The sequence below is a fragment of the Physeter macrocephalus genome, chromosome 5 (genome assembly GCF_002837175.3).
Source record: "Physeter macrocephalus isolate SW-GA chromosome 5, ASM283717v5, whole genome shotgun sequence".
Classification (NCBI taxonomy): domain Eukaryota; kingdom Metazoa; phylum Chordata; class Mammalia; order Artiodactyla; family Physeteridae; genus Physeter; species Physeter macrocephalus.
The window spans coordinates 17,650,019-17,667,686 of record NC_041218.1 but is presented as its reverse complement, the minus strand read 5'-3'; the positions used below and the strand labels follow the sequence as shown (position 1 = coordinate 17,667,686).

General features: G+C 38.7%; 1 protein-coding gene across 1 annotated transcript in view; it reads right to left on the bottom strand.

The window, feature by feature from the left end:
• Window positions 1-16,009, bottom strand: part of MTPN (myotrophin) — a 67,086-nt gene extending 51,077 nt beyond the window's left edge. Inside the window, exons 1-2 of the mRNA XM_024128595.2 lie at window positions 15,736-16,009; window positions 15,619-15,639 (exon numbers count right to left, since the gene is read on the bottom strand). Coding sequence (XP_023984363.1) covers window positions 15,619-15,639; window positions 15,736-15,786 — 72 coding nt within the window. The 5' untranslated portion in view covers window positions 15,787-16,009. The remainder of the gene's footprint in view (window positions 1-15,618; window positions 15,640-15,735) is intronic.
• Window positions 16,010-17,668: the final 1,659 nt, after the last annotated feature.

Here is a 17,668-nt window from a genome sequence, read left to right as displayed (position 1 = left end):
CCCCCAGCCCCGCCCCCCATTCCCTGCATCTGTGCAGCGCTGTCCCCGCCTGAGCATCCCTCCCTCCTCGGAGCCCCTCCCCCTCGGCATCCGGGTGCAGTGGGTGAACCTTCCCCGTGGCCCAGGGCTGCGCTCGTTCCTCGCCACCTGTCCTCTGCCTCCACTCCTGGGGTCCTTGAGGATGGAGATGACACCCCCACGGGAGCGGTTCTGAACTAATCACTTGAGTTCATCAGGATTGGCTGGGACAAGCACGCAGCTCTCTGCTCACCTCCACGCTTTATCCGTCTTGTTCCACATCTTCAACGCCTTCCCTCTCTCTCTGTTCTCTCCAGCTGCTCCAATACTAACCATCCGCTAAGAACAAGCTCAATTCCCACCTCCTCCGTAAAGCCCTCCAGGACTACCCTCTGTTGATTCTTTTCCCTCTGAGATCCTAGAGCACGCTATACCAACCAGTTTTCAGGGGGAAATTCTTTGCCTCTCCTCCTGTGTGTTCATCTTTTCTCTCCAACTCGACTATAGCGTTCTTGAACGGAAATCAGTATTACCGAGTGACTGAATATACTTTTCACGAGTAAGAAAATCAACTTAGGATTTTTTAACTTTACAGTAATGCGAAAGCAATACGCATTCAGTAGAAACTACTTCGACTTTTGAATTTTGAGCTTTCCTCGGGCCCACCGTATGGGGAAAGACACTTCCTCCTGATGCTGGGTGGCAAAGCCCCAGCTCCCCACCAGCCACGCGACCACACCAGGAGACAGCGGATAGATGCAACCACCACGGACCCAGACAAGCACTCTGCTTGTCAGTACAGTAGTCAATAAATTACACGAGATGGTCAGCACTTTATTAAAAAATAGTCCTTGCATTAGATGATTTTGCCCAACTATAGGCTAACCTAGGTGTTCTGAGTGCACTGAATGTAGGTGAAGCTAAGCAGTGATGTTTGACACGTCAGGTGTATTAAATGCATTTTCAATTTATGATATTTTCAACTTACCATGGGTTTACTGGGACGTAACCCCATGGTAAGTTGAGGAAGATCTGTACAACAGAAGCAGCAGCCAAGGAACCAGTAGGAGAAATAATGGTTTTTATTTAAAGACAGTCACGGCATGGAAGCAACCTAAGTGTCCATCAACAGATGAATGGATAAAGAAGATGTGGCACATATATACAATGGAATATTACTCAGCCATAAAAAGAAATGAAACTGAGTTATTTGTAATGAGGTGGATAGACCTGGAGTCTGTCATACAGAGTGAAGTAAGTCAGAAGGAGAAAAACAAATACCGTATGCTAACACATATATATGGAATCTAAGAAAAAAATGTCATGAAAAGATTAGTGGTAGGACGGGAATAAAACACAGACCTACTAGAGCATGGACTTGAGGATATGGGGAGGGGGAAGGGTAAACTGTGACAAAGTGAGAGAGTGGCAGGGACATATACACACTACCAAATGTAAATTAGTTAGCTAGTGGGAAGCTGCCACATAGCACAGGGAGATCACCTCTGTGCTTTGTGACCACCTAGAGGGGTGGGATAGGGAGGGTGGGAGGGAGGGTGACGCAAGAGGGAAGAGATATGGGAACATATGTATAACTGATTCACTTTGTTGTAAAGGAGAAACTAACACACTATTGTAAAACAGTTATACTCAAATAAAGATGTTAAAAAAAAAAAAGACAGACTACCAAAATTAAGAAAATCCATCCAAAACATTATAGCAGTATCTCAATGTGGAAAAAGATTAATATGATCAAAAAGTAGCTTCATTTTCAAGAAACTAATTCATGGCTCCATAATTGGAATAAATTCCTAAAAATATTATGTAGCCTGGGAAATCCCTTGTACTCTGTTCCAACAGTTTATATTCTTAAAGGCTGCATCTGTAAATAATCCCATGATAAGGAGAGAGAGGGAGAAAGGGAGGAACGGAGGGGGCAAGAGAGAAGAAAGGGAAGAGAAAGAAAAATTCAGTCCCTAAAATTTCAGGCATGATCTCTGTAGAAATCTGAGTGCGAAGGGGGTTATATATTTCTTAAGATTGATTTTTTGTCGCCACCATACATGAATGACAACTTAAATATACTTCTTCATATCTTTTATTCCTGACAGAACTGCTTATTTCACTGTTTTCCAGTACCATCATAGAAAATAATCTAAAGGTAAGATGATTTTTTTTAACCCCTTGGAAGTTAATGTTATTATTTTGCCCAGAAGCTTACAGACTAAAAGAAAAAAAATTTCATAGTTAATCACTTTAGCCAGCATGTATCTTGCTCTTCATTTGGGTTTATTAATTTTGAATAGAAGTGTAGGGACCATCTATTTCCAATCTGGGGTCTTTTTTCTGAAAACGTGTATTTCTGTATCAGTTCAAACTTTTATGTTCTTCCCTATCTTCTGCTGGTTTGATCTCAATGTTTTACCTACTGTAATACTTAATCTTGATTTTTTTCCCATCTAGTATTTCACATGTAGTTCTGAAACATTTCATTGCCAATGATGTGGAAAGAATACTCTTCTGGAACGAATCAGATCAAATCCAATCCTTCCACTCATTAGTTGTAGGACTGCAGGCAAGTTACTTAATTTCCATTTCCCTAACTATAAAATGGAGATAAGGCCTACCTGGGTAGATGTAAGGACTAAATTTCATACATATCTGTATGTATATTTATTTATCACATGGGACCATACCTGGCATAGAGTACTCAAAGGGAAGGCATTCTGTTCTCGTTATCTTCCATTTTGAATGTGATGTTCTATAGCGTTCATTCTCCTCTATATTGCAACCAAATATGACTTCTTGGCTCTTACAGCAGTCTATTCTTTTGATACAGTTGTATGTTTTCTTAACACGTTTGTATAGTTGCTTTCTAAGTTCTTTTCATATGTCACATATTAAATAGGGAAATAATTTATTGAGAACCCATACAACTATCTATCTTATCTGTTGTTTGTCCTGTACACCCTTTTATCTGAACCTACCAAAGAAGACTCATCCTCAGAAGAGTTATTGAATACACTGGCCAGCACCGTAGGTCTCAAATGATATTTGATGAATGAACTGTGAATGAACCAGTGAGAACTGTGCTAACTAGCCTTCTCTTTCACTCCTAGAGTTGGAAATCAAGCCAGGTCACGCGACTGGCACTAGGGCCGGAAAGAGAAGAATTCTGGCACGTTTTTGGTGATGGATGACCTTTGATAGCTGAGAAGATTTTGTAAAATTCCCTTTCACAGTTTAAAGATCTAAATTAGTTTCTCTTTGCATGTTTATAAGTAATGATCCTAAATTTTCAGAATAATTTTAGGCCTCTTGCCTAAAGGTTCAAATTTACTGTAGAAACACTATACTTTTTCTTTTAAAGAATTTCATTCAGCCTCTCTTCTTTCTTCCCCCTATCTGTACATGGCTTTTCATGCCTTGCTTTTCCTTACAGTTCAATACCTTTAAACCATAAAGATCATATTTTTGGAAAGGCTGGTCCCCAAAATAAGTTTTATATTTGATCATATATTTTAATTATTTTAGATTTCAAAAACTCAAGGGGAAAGAAATGAAATTTAGTTTATCAGACAACCTGGTTTTTGTAACTTCAATGTTATGCAGGAGTGAGCAAACTATGACCAGTGGGGCCAAACCTCATCTGCTGCCTATTTTTGTAAATAAAGTTTTACTGGCACACAGACATGCTCATTTGTTTACATAACATCTATGGCTACTTTTTAACAACCGCAGAGATGAACACTGGTGACAGAGACTGTATGGCTTACAAAGTCCAAGCCATAAGACAGCCTTGATGTCTCTAAGCCTCCTCTTAGGAAAGGGTCTAAATAAAAACAACACAAATAGCAAATATTTACTACACAGTTACAATATCTTAGGCACTGCTTTGTTAAATTTTACATTAACTATCTCTTTTAAAAATTGGGTAAAATTTTTGCATAAAATTTATGGCTAAAACGTGAAGTGGGTACTATTGTAATCCCTATTTTCAGATGAGAAAGCTGAGGTTTTTTTTTTTTAATTTATTTATTTTTGGCTGCATTGGGTCTTCATTGCCGTGCGCGGGCTTTCTCTAGTTGCGGTGAGCAGGGGCTCCTCTTCGTTGCAGGGCGTGGGCTTCTCATTGTGGTGGCTTCTCCTGTTGTGGAGTACAGGCTCTAGGCACGCGGGCTTCAGTAGTTGTGGCACACAGGCTCGGTAGCTGTGGCTCACGGGCTCTAGAGCACAGGCTCAGTAGTTGTGGCTTGCAGGCTCTAGATCGCAGGCTCAGTAGTTGTGACACACGGGCTTAGGTGCTCTGCAGCATGTGGGATCTTCCCAGACCAGGGATCAAACCCATGTCCCCTGCATTGGCAGGTGGATTCTTAACTACTGTGTCACCAGGGAAGTCCTCTATTTTTTTTTTTAACAATTTAAGTTATATTGGGATTAAATGACAATTTAAGGCAATTATTAATATATATAGTAAATAAAATGGAAACATTTACATTTAAGACATTTATAGATTTTAGTATTTTCCTCAGTGAGTAACAGTATTTTCACATGTCTTTATTCAAAGCACTTTTCATATATGTAATCTTTTTTTTAATTGAAGTATAAATGACCTACAACACTGTTAGTTCCAGGTGCACATCATAGTGATTTGATATTTCTATACATTTCAAAATGATCGATCACCATAATAGTTGCCATCTGTCACCATACAAAGTTATTACAATATTATTAACTATATTCCCCACACTGTACATTTCATTCCTATGACTCATTTATTTTGTAACTGGAAGTTTATAACTCTTAATGTCCTATTTCACTCACCCCTCTCATTCTCTTCCCCTCTGGCAACCACCTGTTTGTTCTCTGTATCTATGCATCCATTTCTGTTTTGTTATGTTTGTTCACTTATTTTGGTTTTTAGATTCCACATATATGTGAAAATCATACAGTATTTGTCTTTCTCTGACTTATTTCACTTATCATAATACCCTTGATGCCCATCCATGTGGCAAATGACAAGATGTCATTCTTTGTTATGGCTGAGTAATATTCCACTGCATATACATATACCACATCTTTATCCATTCATCCACTGATGGACATTTAGGTTGCTTCCATATCTTGGCTACTGTAAATACTGCTGCAATGAAATTAAGAATTTAAAAATTCTTAACTGAAATTCTAAAATGATGGCCACAAGAGGTTACAAGTAGAAGTTTGTGTTATATTTATACAACTGCTATCACTATTACTGTATTTCACAACTATTACAGTAGTGTGGAAAAAGTGAACAGAGTAAGTTTGAAAACTGAGCTATTTTTTTAAGTGAGGAAATGGAGAAATATCATTTACACTAAGAACATCTGTTTTAAAGAGGTATGCGGTAAAACAACTTTGAAAACAACAAGCAAGGAAGGGTTAATTCCTAGAGATATGGCTTCAACTCAAATTTCACTAAACTATATAGGTGGATAAGAGACAATGTGGTAAAGATTGGGAATACAAAGATACCTTCTAAAAAATTCACAGCTCAACAGGGGACAGGCAGGTAAAAATTAATATGGGGTTCTTAACTGCAAGCAACAGAAACCAATTCATACTGATCAACAGAAATGTAATGCATTAAACAGGTATTAAAAGTAGCTCTGAGAATTGCTGGGAAGTTTGAAGAACCACACTCAGTAAATGGGCAGGAACTGAGAGAGGAGGCTTAAAGGCAAGAAATAAAAATCAAAATCTGTGACATGAACCACCTGGGTACAGAAGAGATGTCACGATGGGCACATCACTACTTCTCCTTTTGGAAACTGGATGCTTTATTGCTGCCACTACGTCTTTTACTGTGCCCACACAGGCTCCAGATAAAAGCATCCAATTAGCCATGTTTGGGTTATGGGTCAATTTCCTAAAGTTTGGGCATGAGAAAGCAATTTATTTGCCCTTTTTTGCTTTTGTGTAGTGGGAGCCAGGGCTTGCACTTCACCAAGATTCATACTATATAGCAGGCAACTCCTCAAACACAGGAAGGGGCTTCAAAGGCTGGGAAGCCCCACCCCCAAGAAAACAACACCCCCTCTACAAACACTGTATCTTTCTTTCTTTCTTTTTTTTTTGCGGTACGCGGTCCTCTCACTGTTGTGGCCTCTCCGGTTGCAGAGCACAGGCTCCGGCCGCGCAGGCTCAGCGGCCATGGCTCACGGGCCCAGCCGCTCCGCGGCATGTGGGATCTTCCCAGACCAGGGCATGAACCCGCGTCCCCTGCATCGGCAGGCGGACTCTCAACCACTGCGCCACCAGGGAAGCCCCAAACACTGTATCTTAAATCAAGATTTGCAGAAATATTTTGAGGGGGAGTCTCTGTGTGCTCAAATACCTATTCAAATACTTAAATAATAACAAGTGATATACTCCTATACATTCACCTTTGTTTTTTTAACCAGTCATTAAGACAAAACTCTTTTTCAACATTCAAAACTTAAAGACATAATTCACAGAGCAAGATTTGAGTTTCTTAAGCCACTCAGTTTTTCAAACTCAAGTCCAGAGACTTGTCGGTCAAGTCAGGATCCTATAGCTCTCAAGTTTAAGAAACTCTACACTAAAACATAATATAATAAGAAAGCTCTATATTAGATACCATGTTGGCATAAACGAGGGATTAACTACAGTCAGGGAATGCTATGCAGAACAAAAACTTTAAAATAACCAGAAATTTACCAAGCGAATGAGGTGAGGCAAAAAAAGAATACTCCAATAGAGGTAACAGCTAGTATAAAGCACTTCATTAGAAAACACTGTAGTGTAGTGAAAAAGGCACCTGTTCAGGTCAGGAAAAGTGAATTAAACTCCTAATCCTAATTTGCAGTATAATCTGGGTCGAGCCCTTTAACATCTAATTTTTCCTCATCTACAAAATAAGGGAGGTGGACTAGATGATCTTTAAGTAGTTTTGCTTCTAAAAAAATTTCTGGTTATTATTATTAATCACAATGGTTAACATTTATTGGCACTCACAATATGGCAGGGAAAACAGTATACAGTTTACATATATTAAGTAGGTCTCATTATCCCCATTTTCCCCAATTGAGGAAACTCAAGTTCTGAGCAGTTAGCTAACTCATTCAAAGTGATCCAGTTAGTAAGAGAGCCACAGCTGGAGGATTTAATTGCAAAGCCAATACATTCAACCATAGTTAAACCAATCACAAAATTCCAAATTCCCTAAGGACAGGGAATTTGCTACTATGGCTTTTATTATGCTATGGGTAATATGTTTATTATCTACCTTTTTCTGATATCTAAAGTTTTCAGAGGGCCAAGAATTTAGACCCAAATATCAAAATATTCATTACTTTATATGGTCAAATAGAAATCTTTCCAAAATATATCATACACATCTCTGTTTAAATAAGAGAAAAGTAGATCAAATTTTAACTTTTCTTGAAGCTCAAGGTTACATTTATACATATTAATTATTGTATGGGTCTGTGGAATTTTAAGGTAATGTGACTCTTTTCTCTTCATTTTCTTGCGTCAGCTTATGTTTTTGTTTCTTCTCTCACTGCTTTCATTAATCACAGGTCCTCTACACCCTTATAATGGTTTCTGGACTAAAAAAATAAATCAAGTTGCAAAAAAATTACTTCCAGCCATATTTCTCATTACAAGGTGGCTTTTGATGTAGTACCATAAAGTAATTCTTAATTATCAATTCAGCTGTGATTTGATGACCTAAGCACAACTTTATTGTTTCAAATACTTTGACACAGAATATTGCTGTACTGTACCATATCCTCCTATCTTAAGTTACTTCATAAAGAATTAAAATCTAAAGCATCATGTCTTCACATGCTGCCAGTGAGCCAGAAAAAAAAAAAGTTTAATGTTTATGAAGTTATATGGGTTAAATGTGAGGTAGGTTCCAAAAATGCTCCTTGTTTCCCTGAAATGATAGAAAAAAGGAAAAAATCCTTATAGGAACCCTCCTGCAAAAATTCTAAAGAGAATATAAGAGAGAAAGTGGCTCTATCCCACACTAAAACATATGAAACTACCATGAAAACAGTTTAGTATGGATAGAAAAAGAGCAAGAAATCCAAACACATATTGGAATTTTCTTTATGATAAATAGTTCAGATTAGTAGGTAAAGGGGAATTACAATAAATGTAGAAACTGTTAAAAAAAAAGACACAAACTATATTCCTATTTCATGCCTTACTTCAAAATAAGTAACAGAAGGATCAAATGCCTAAAATGCAAAAAAATGAAAAACAGAAGTTCTGGAAGAAAGACCAAATTTATTCATAATCTGATAGAGGAGAAGAAACAGGTCTCTTTAAATAGGACACAAAATCCAAGTCACAAAAGGGGGAAAAAGGGATATATTTAACCACATAAAAAGTAAAGACTGTTGTAAAACAACAACCAAAAAAATGAAGCCAAGAGACACAAACTGGAAAAAATATTTGCAAAACATATGATAAAAAAACTAACTTCCTGGACTTCCCCGGTGGCTCAGTGGTTAAGAATCCGCCTGCCAATGCAGTGGACACAGATTTGAGCTCTGGTCCAGGAAGATACCACATGCCGTGGAGCAACTAAGCCTGTGAGCCACAACTACTGAGCCAGCGCTCTAGAGCCTGCGAGCCACAACCACTGAGCCTACATGCCGCAACTGCTGAAGCCCGCGCGCCTAGAGCCCGTGCTCAGCAACAAGAGAACCCACCACAATGAGAAGCATGCACACTGCAATGAAGAGTAGGCCCCGCTTCCCGCAACTAGAGAAAGCCCACCCAATGCAGCCATAAATAAATAAACAAACTAACTTCCTTAATTTATAAAGGGCTCATACAAATCCATAAAAAACAGACCAATTACCTACTAGAAAAATGAACAAAAGATATAAACAAGAAATCTGAGGAAATGAATACAAACGCTAATAAAGTTCTGATGTTTGATTTCCTCATTAAAGAAATGCAAATCACCTATTCAAATGGCAAAAATGCAATGTCTTAGGGAATGATCAGTCTCAAGTGCTACTGATGTGTGTCTAAGTTGATAAAATTCATCAGGAAGGTCATCCAGATATAGCCTAAGAAGCTGTCAAGGATATGTACAAAGGTAATCATGATAACATACGCTGGAAAAAGATGTTTATCATGGGGCATTAGTTAAATAAATTATGGTATATCCATAAAATGGAGGTATGCACCATTTAAAAAGGCAGGGGGATGAATAAATTTCAATGTAGAATCTAAAATAAACTATTAAGGAATTTTAAAAAGCAAAGCGCAGAAGTGTGCACAGAATTTTTTTTAAGTGGGGAAATGGATGAGTAAGCGCGTTTTCCAATGTTTCTCTGGAATTAATTATGTGAACCTGTTAAGAATGGCTAACTTTGTTCACAGGGACTAGGGCAGAGAGCCACAGGTCTTGCATTTTCTAATCTGTTCCCGAGTTAATGTCACTTTTTAAAGTTAATAGAGTAGAACTGTGGGCCAATTTTTGCCTTTTTTATACTTTTCTGTCTTAAAAATACCTAATAAAATCTATATTTTAAATTAAAAAACCACCTGGGTAGGGAGAATGGGCAATGGGACCCTTGTTGCACTTTATTCTATCAATACAGCTTTAGCTCTTAAATAATAAGCACATATCATTTTAAAATTTAAATCAGCTTTAATTTATTACACTTTAAATTGTTTGCCCTAGTTTGATAATGTTTAAAATCTCAAAGCAAAACACTACGTATGGACATCTGAGTGAAAACTTGTCTTCCAATGTTAAAAAGATCTTGCATTATTTTAAATTCAAAGTAAAAGACTAATAGAAAAGTATCTATACTAAACTTTCTGTATCTACTGAGGGCACCTTCTTATACAAGCTGACCTGTTGGCTTTCCGACTGGGTCACAAGCCCTGCTGCAGAAGGGGCATAACACAGTGACAAATTTTTGTAAGAAAGAAACTGATAATTTAAAAAAGAAGCAAACAAACAAAAAGAAACAACAAAAAAGGAAACTGCATAAAACTGATACATGCAAGATAGTGTGAATCAGGACCTCTTTTCAGTTGCCTATTTTATTAGGAAAGTGAAAAGTGATCCCAATAAGTCATGCAATTTCTAAAGATTAGAGTTGATACTTTTCTCTCAGGTTCAAGAGATCATTTTCTCTCACAAGGTGAACAATTGTTGCTTTTCAAACGTACCAGAGTGTCAAAGGCAGGTGTAATTAGATTGGGGGCTGGAGAGGGAAAGGAAACCACAGAGAAAGGGAAGTTAGAGGCCTGATGTATAGTATTTCACAGTAAGTGAAACAGAAGCACATGTAAACAAGAGAGTATATATATCAGACCTACTGTAGATTCTAATGTACTACTTATCAATATAACTCACAAGCATTCACCTCTCAGAGTTGGATCCTCAAAACTAATCACAAAGCTCACCTCTAAGTAGTCTCAATGGATAATTACCATCCTGCTGTGATTATTTTTAATACTTAATAATACAGTACTCCCTGAGTTACCTAGCATTATTGAGAAATGAAAGTCAATGGTATGCTGACATAAATAGCAAGGAGCTTTGAAGTCAGAGAGATTAAGTTCAAATCTCAGCTTCATTACTCAAGAGCTTTATGACCTTGGGCAAGTTATTTAATCTTTGCCTCTATTTCTTCATCTCTAAAATCTCTAAAACTGGGTTAACAATATTAACTATGTTCATGGGTTGATGTGATAAATGAAATTATACCTGTACATGGCATCACAGTACTCAAATATATAAAGTTTTAAGAACATACCTTTTGAAAAAAGTGCCATTTGTTTAATTTAAACCATTCTGAATAGAAGTCTCAATACTTCAGTTAACTTTTATTTCTTCTTAACGCAAACAGACACAATTTAACTTTTCCTGTACTGTACAAGATCGTAATTATTAATACAAATTATAAGATTACGCATGACTACACAAACAAAAAAGTTTCCACAAGCTTTCAATCAATCAATCAATCAGTTTCTTTACACTTTGAGAAAGACAGCACCTGACAAGACTTAAAGTTTACAGAGATGTCTCCATGCTAATTATTTCCAAATGTAACAATTTTACAATTAAACAGTTAAAAATTTAAAAAACTATAGCCCTTTTACTATGTCCTTATTCACAGAGATAACTTGTGCTTGCCTCTTGCAAACCCCTTTCTCATTTTCTTAATGTGCTCATGCTAAGCAACTGTGAGCTAAGAAGCCAGATAACCATTTCAAGGCAGACTGACCTGGTGAAAAATATATGGGCTGTAGATTCAGACAGCTCTGGGTTTAAATCCCAGTTGTGCTACTTATTTTGTGACCTTGTTAAATTACTTAACTTCTCTATGCTTCAATTTCCTCATCTTTAAAATGGGAATACTATTACCTATATTGAAAGGCTGTGGTAAAAGGCAAATGAAAATTTACGTAAAAATCTTACAGAATGCTTTCTAGTACCTGGCAATATAAGTCATCCTGTCAATGGTAATTATTATTATATAACTAATGCAAGATGTTGAAACTATAGTGAAGTTAAGAATAAAAAGTATTTCTTACTTGGAACATATGCTTTTAATGTGTGAAAATTCCTTGGCACTATACTGGAGACACAAAGATGAAAAAGGATATAGTATCTATCCTCCAGAGGCTCACAGCCTTTAATTAAAGACAGACATATAAACAAAATCACAGCAATTTGATAAGTGAAACAAGTAAAAGAAGCAGCACTCCATTTGAAGTCAAAATGCTTCTCTGGAAGAGATGCTATTTAAGCTAAGAGGAAAAATAGCTCACCAGGTTGGGAGTTAGGGACTGAGGTGAGCTGACTTGGTCAAGAAGGATGAAAGAGCACATGTGAAGATACACAAGTAAGAAACAGCCTAGCAGGGTCTGGAGCAGAGCGTGTAGAGAGAGTTTAAAAAGGCAAGCATAGGCCAGATTTTCATGATCTAGTACACCAAACCAAGGAGGAGTTGGCCCTTTTTAAAAATAAATAATGGGGAATCACAAAAGTATAAGGGCAGTGAAGAAGGTTGGCTGAAAAAGATAAGATGCTCAGATTCGTATTAGAGAGAGATCCCTCCAGCCGAGATGTTCAAGTTGACCAGGAAAGAGGGGGAAACAACAGTCAAGGAAAATACAGTCCAGTCGGTTAAGCAGCAGCAACTAATCTAAAGTAGTGATGATAAAAATGTAGAGTAAGGAAAGTATGAGAGAGACTAAGAAAGGGAGTCTTGATAACACTCAGAAATTTGGGAAAATTCCCCAATTTCTAGTTTGGGCAAATGATTGGGTCATGATGTCATTAGTCAAAATGGGGACAAGAGAAATAGAAACAATTTTTGAGAAGAAAATGTGAGCTCAATTTGGAATTTATCTGAATGGCGCTATCCATTAGGCAGTCTGGAGCTCAAGTGAGGGCCGAATTAACTCCAATGGGAGAAATTAACATAAAGGCAGAAACAGAAGGCAAAAATAAGGCACCAAGAGGAATCATACAGATTGAAAATGGGTGAATATCTACCATTACTGCTCATGAATATCTTACTTTGCGTCTTTCTCTTGTTTTCCAATTGGACAAACTGCTTACGTAAGTGAGATGTTACTTTTACTTTGCATGCTACTTTAAAAGCATGACCGCTTTCCCACATAGGTCTGCTGACTATAGACATTTGAGTTTTCTGAGCATTGCATCCAACTTCTTCACTATTATGCCAGGCTTAGCAACGTACTGCGGGCCTGAAAGGTGCCCAGGAAAAATGGATGAATTAAGTAAATATGGTCTTTTGGTCAGTCAAGAAACCAATTTGTTTCAGATATTGTTTTAATGACACAGATGAATATTTAATATGGAGTAAACTAAGTTTTCCTTTATATGCTGCTTTTTCCATTTAGGAACATACAATTTTCAATGGTTTTGGAACTCTGAACTTATTTTTCAGAATTCAAGAAGTTACCCCAAACCAACAATTTATGCCTATCCATACTCCAGATTTCTGTATAGAAGTCAGAAGCAGATAAAAAAAAAAATACAATTATTGTTTTTTAAAATATTAATTTTAAAAAAGGGAACTACTAAAATGCTTCACCCACAGGTCCATTCTTTTTTTTTTTTTTCCCCCCACAGGTCCATTCTTAAATGTTAGCAATGTGAGAGATATTCACAGGAGTACTCAGAAGAGTATTTTAAAGATTCTCACCCCTTAGAAGGAAAACTAGACAAGTCCAAATGTTTCTTTACGTACTTTCTTTGTACACACTCAGATAAATGCACATTACATAAACTCAGAGAATAATAATGTGTGCATAAATTGGTGGATGAAAAAGGTAAATCAGTGAATAAGCAGGGAAGATAGAAGCTGAGCAGAAGAAACCATGTTTGTTATCAGGACTCGAAATGTGAAAAGGCACAATAGGGGAGCTCAGTCAGAAAAAAATGGAGTGCTAGTTTTTGGTTGTTTTGTTTTTTATTATTTTTCATTAACAAAGCAAAAGATATTTGAAGAGACTCAAGTTACCCAATAAAAACTAAGAAAGGAAAAAGCTCAATGGTCTGTTCATAGAATTACTTTAGAGTCAAACCTTTTTGGATAAACCAGTTCTTAATGCTTTCTTTTACTCTGCTCTGACTGTCTATCCTTCCCTCTCATGCACATCTTGCTTTGTTAATGAGAGTAAGCAGTATGGTAGTAATTGGGAAAAAATCTAAATCAAACTGAATAGAATGACCTAATTTAAAAAGTAACTGAAAATAAATTAATCCACTGGTATTGGCACATTTAACAAAAATATTTTTGTATGATTGAAAACTATGCATAATCTGCCTGGATGTGGACCTTGCGAATGTCCTGCTAGAAATCTTGATATCATAAATTTTCACAATTACAGTTTAGATTGTGAGAGACTGCGTGGAGCAGTTAAGGAGTCTAAGTTTGGGAGTCAGCAGCTTAGTTCTGCCTTCGCTTGTTCTCGCTATAACTTTGGATTTTTTTTTTTTCTCTTAAGTACCCTGCATCTCAGTAATCTTATCTGTAAAATGGGACTAATAAAAGGACTTACTTTACAAGACTCACAAGGATGATACTAAATAATATAACAGGAAGACAGACACTACATAAACTGTTATTTTTGTAGCTGCAAGCTCAGTACTTAAGAACTTTTCATATCTCAAGAATATCAAATAACCTAGGTTCCACCATTAACAGAAAAACAAAAGCCCACTCACTTCCAGAGTACTTCAGTGTCCCACCACTGGAACCATAACATGGATTGAAGTGTTCCAAGTAATTTCCTTTCTTTAATCTTAAGGGAAACATCCAGAAAGTCCAATTTCAGACTATGCGAAAAGTCTAAATTGTAATGGTACTAAACAGAGTAAAAACTATCAGTTTCTTGCCTTGCACAATTCTGTAAGTTTTAAGAAACTCTGCTTCTGGTTACTTGTTTCTAACAGAACTCTGAAGCAAAAACATAGCAACATACCAGTGGTCATATCCTTTGAAGAACTAAAATCTGGATTGGCTTCTTACACTTTTAGAAGGTGAGCAAGATGCCCTCCCTGATCATGTCATAAAGCTATACTTTTTAGAAGCAAGATGTGCTCCATGCTTAGGTAATAAAGTCATACTTTTGTTTTGGAAGATTTCTTTTTAGATCATCACTATATTAAAATCACATGTAAGTTCTCTCCTAATTACACAATGCACAATTTCAGGGTCCAAAGGCAGGCCAGCTTGGAATTTTAAGTTTACCACTTGATCACAACGTGGATTCACATCTGGGTTTAGGTTTGAGATTAGCTTTCTTCATCATGATTTTACCCCCAAGAGTACTGTGACTAAACTGCCTTACTATTTATTACACATGTAAGCATTTCTGATGGAATCAAGAAGACACAGTAACCAAAGTTCACACGCTTGTTTGAAAACTGCTCAGATAACTTAAAGACGCCCAGATGCTAAATGACAACCTTACCACTGGAAGCAAAGAAGTTATTTGTTTTAGCGGGGGAGAGGGAAAAGGCCACACCCAAAGTTAAGACTTCACAGTGAAGTGATACCAAGTTTCAGAATTTTAACTATTGCTATTTTCGGTACTCTTTTTCACGGTCAATGAATACTTTAAATTCATAACAGGCCCAAAGTTAAAGAAACCGTTCCTCTGATCCCAATCACTTGTTACTTCAGTCAGTAGTGGGCAGGTTCAAGATGGACAATTACCTCGTCCAGAAAAAGATTTAAGTGTAACTCTGGCGTAGAAGAGGGCCGAACTCAAGTCATCAGGGCTCATAAGTGACTCTAAAAGAGCGGGTCACCACTCTCCCCTCCCCCAAGAGGTCGGGAAGGCAAGAGCCTGACTGTGTCACCACGGCAGTTACCTGACACAGAACGCGACCGCGTTGTGTGGACCCATCTTTCAGTTTGGACGCTCCCTGCCTCCCGGCTCTCTCGGTGCCGCCTCCATCCGGGAGGTCTCCCCCACCCCCGCCCCCGCCAGCCCAGCTCCCAGCAGCTTCCTCAGCCTCCCCTCCAACCCACCTCCGTGCTCTCGCCGACTCCACTCATCCCCACGTACCTTGGCCACATAGTCTTTCACCTCATCCAGGTCTCCGTTTTTCAGGGCCCACATGAACTCCTTGTGCTCTCGCCGATGGTTGTGATGGCTGAGAATCTTGGCCACATAGTCTTTCACCTCATCCAGGTCTCCATTTTTCAGGGCCCACATGAACTCCTTGTCGCACATCACTGCAGCGGGGCGGGCCGGCTAGCCGGGCAGAAAACGAGGAGGCGGTGGCAGCAGCAAGCGGATACCGCCGGGCGAGCGGGAGACAGGGCCGCGCGGAGCCGGAGCGAAGAGAAGGCGGGGTAGGCTGGCAGGCTAGCGAGGCAGTTGGCCGCGGCGACCGTTGGGGCGGGAGAAAGAAAGTTTTTTGCGGCCACCGGGCCCACCAGAGAAGGTTCCGGCCAGCAGAGAAGGTTCCGCCTGGCCGAAGAGAAGCTGGAGCGCTTGCACTTCCGGTTCACTCCCAGCTAGGGCCCTCCCCCAACTTCCTCTTCCTCTTCCCCTCGGCGGAACGCCCCGCTCGGGACCCCGCCCCGACGGCCCGCGGCCGAGCGCCCCGCATGCGCAGGCACAGTGTCTGGGACGGCTGGCGAAGATTGCTGGGGGAGGAGTGGGCGGGTCTGGGAGGCGAAACAAGGGGGTCAGAGGTCAGGAAGGGCAGAAAGCATGTGGCGGGAGATTTAGGGTATTTCTGAGGGGATCGGGACGTTTCTGCGCCCCATAAACGGGAAAATCTTTAAAAAACCCCACAGCCTTGGAGGGCATGTTGCTCACCTTCGTAGTGTTCAGTAGGCATGTTTGATTTGAATTCCTTGCCTTCTCTTTTCTTTCCCTCCTTCCCTCCTTTTCTTTCTCCTTCCCCTGCTTCCTTGCTCCTTCCCTTCCTTCCTCTACTGTCAAGCATCCTTTAGGCTCCTCCTGCATGTCAGACTCTGCTAGGCACAGAGGCTACAGTAAAAAAGATGGCATAAACCAATTCTTGCCCTCAAGGAACCCTTGCATACTTATGACAACAATGTGAATTGAGTGTGGCAATACTACGTGTAATGTTCAGTGGAGGGAAAAACTCTACTCATCTCCCCGACCAGCAAATGATGTCCAGAGACTAGGAATTCAGTCTGATGCCATAGGGCAGAGCAAACTTAACTGACCGGTACAATTTGTGTTTTTTAAATTTTTTTGTTCGTTTGTTTTTAATGCTTTGAAGCTTCAGGACCGTTCTAGTGAAACCGGTTCTACTCTTCCGAGAGTTTGGCTGTAACACCCTGGGGCACAGCCACCAAGTGAATCGTGCCTCAACCCTAATGACCCAGGCGTGCACACATGAACATAGAGAGAGCCAATAAAAATGCTTATTGGAACTATCATATATATATGTATAGTCCATTATTTATGACCCACTAAATGGATAGATGATAAACCAAGCTACTTTACTAGGCTTGCCATATAGAATAGGGGTTCAGAACACAGACTGGAACCAGAATGCTTAGTTTTGAATACAGAACCCAACTTTTATTAATTTTGTGTCACCTCAAGCAAGTTATTTAACCCTGCCCTGTTCAGTTTTCCATATCTGTTAAGGGGATATGACAGTAGTGTTCAATAAACATATATATATATATATATATATATATATATATATATGCCTGTGATTTAGAACTAGCAAATAGAGATAGGATTCAAATCAAAAGAAAAATCTCCAAATATTTAATAGCTACCTTGATTGTAATTCTGTTAATTTTACTTTCTGACAGAAATACAACTTCACATACCTAATGATGATACATTTCTGGGAACAAATCTCAAGGATGAATTTGCTAGGTAAATCCTGGAGTTCCTATCTCTTTTCTAATTCCCACCTGTGTGATCTTGGAGTTACATCCTACTGACAGCTCTTGGTTTATGTCTCCAGCCCAGACTTCTCTTATGTGATCCATTTTGATATTTAACTTCTTACCCATTTGAATGTCTCAAACTTAACATGTCCAAAATAGGATTTGGTCTCTTCTAGATTCTAAACCTAGTTGTCCCCTGCACCACGCCTTCTCTGTGAATGACATCA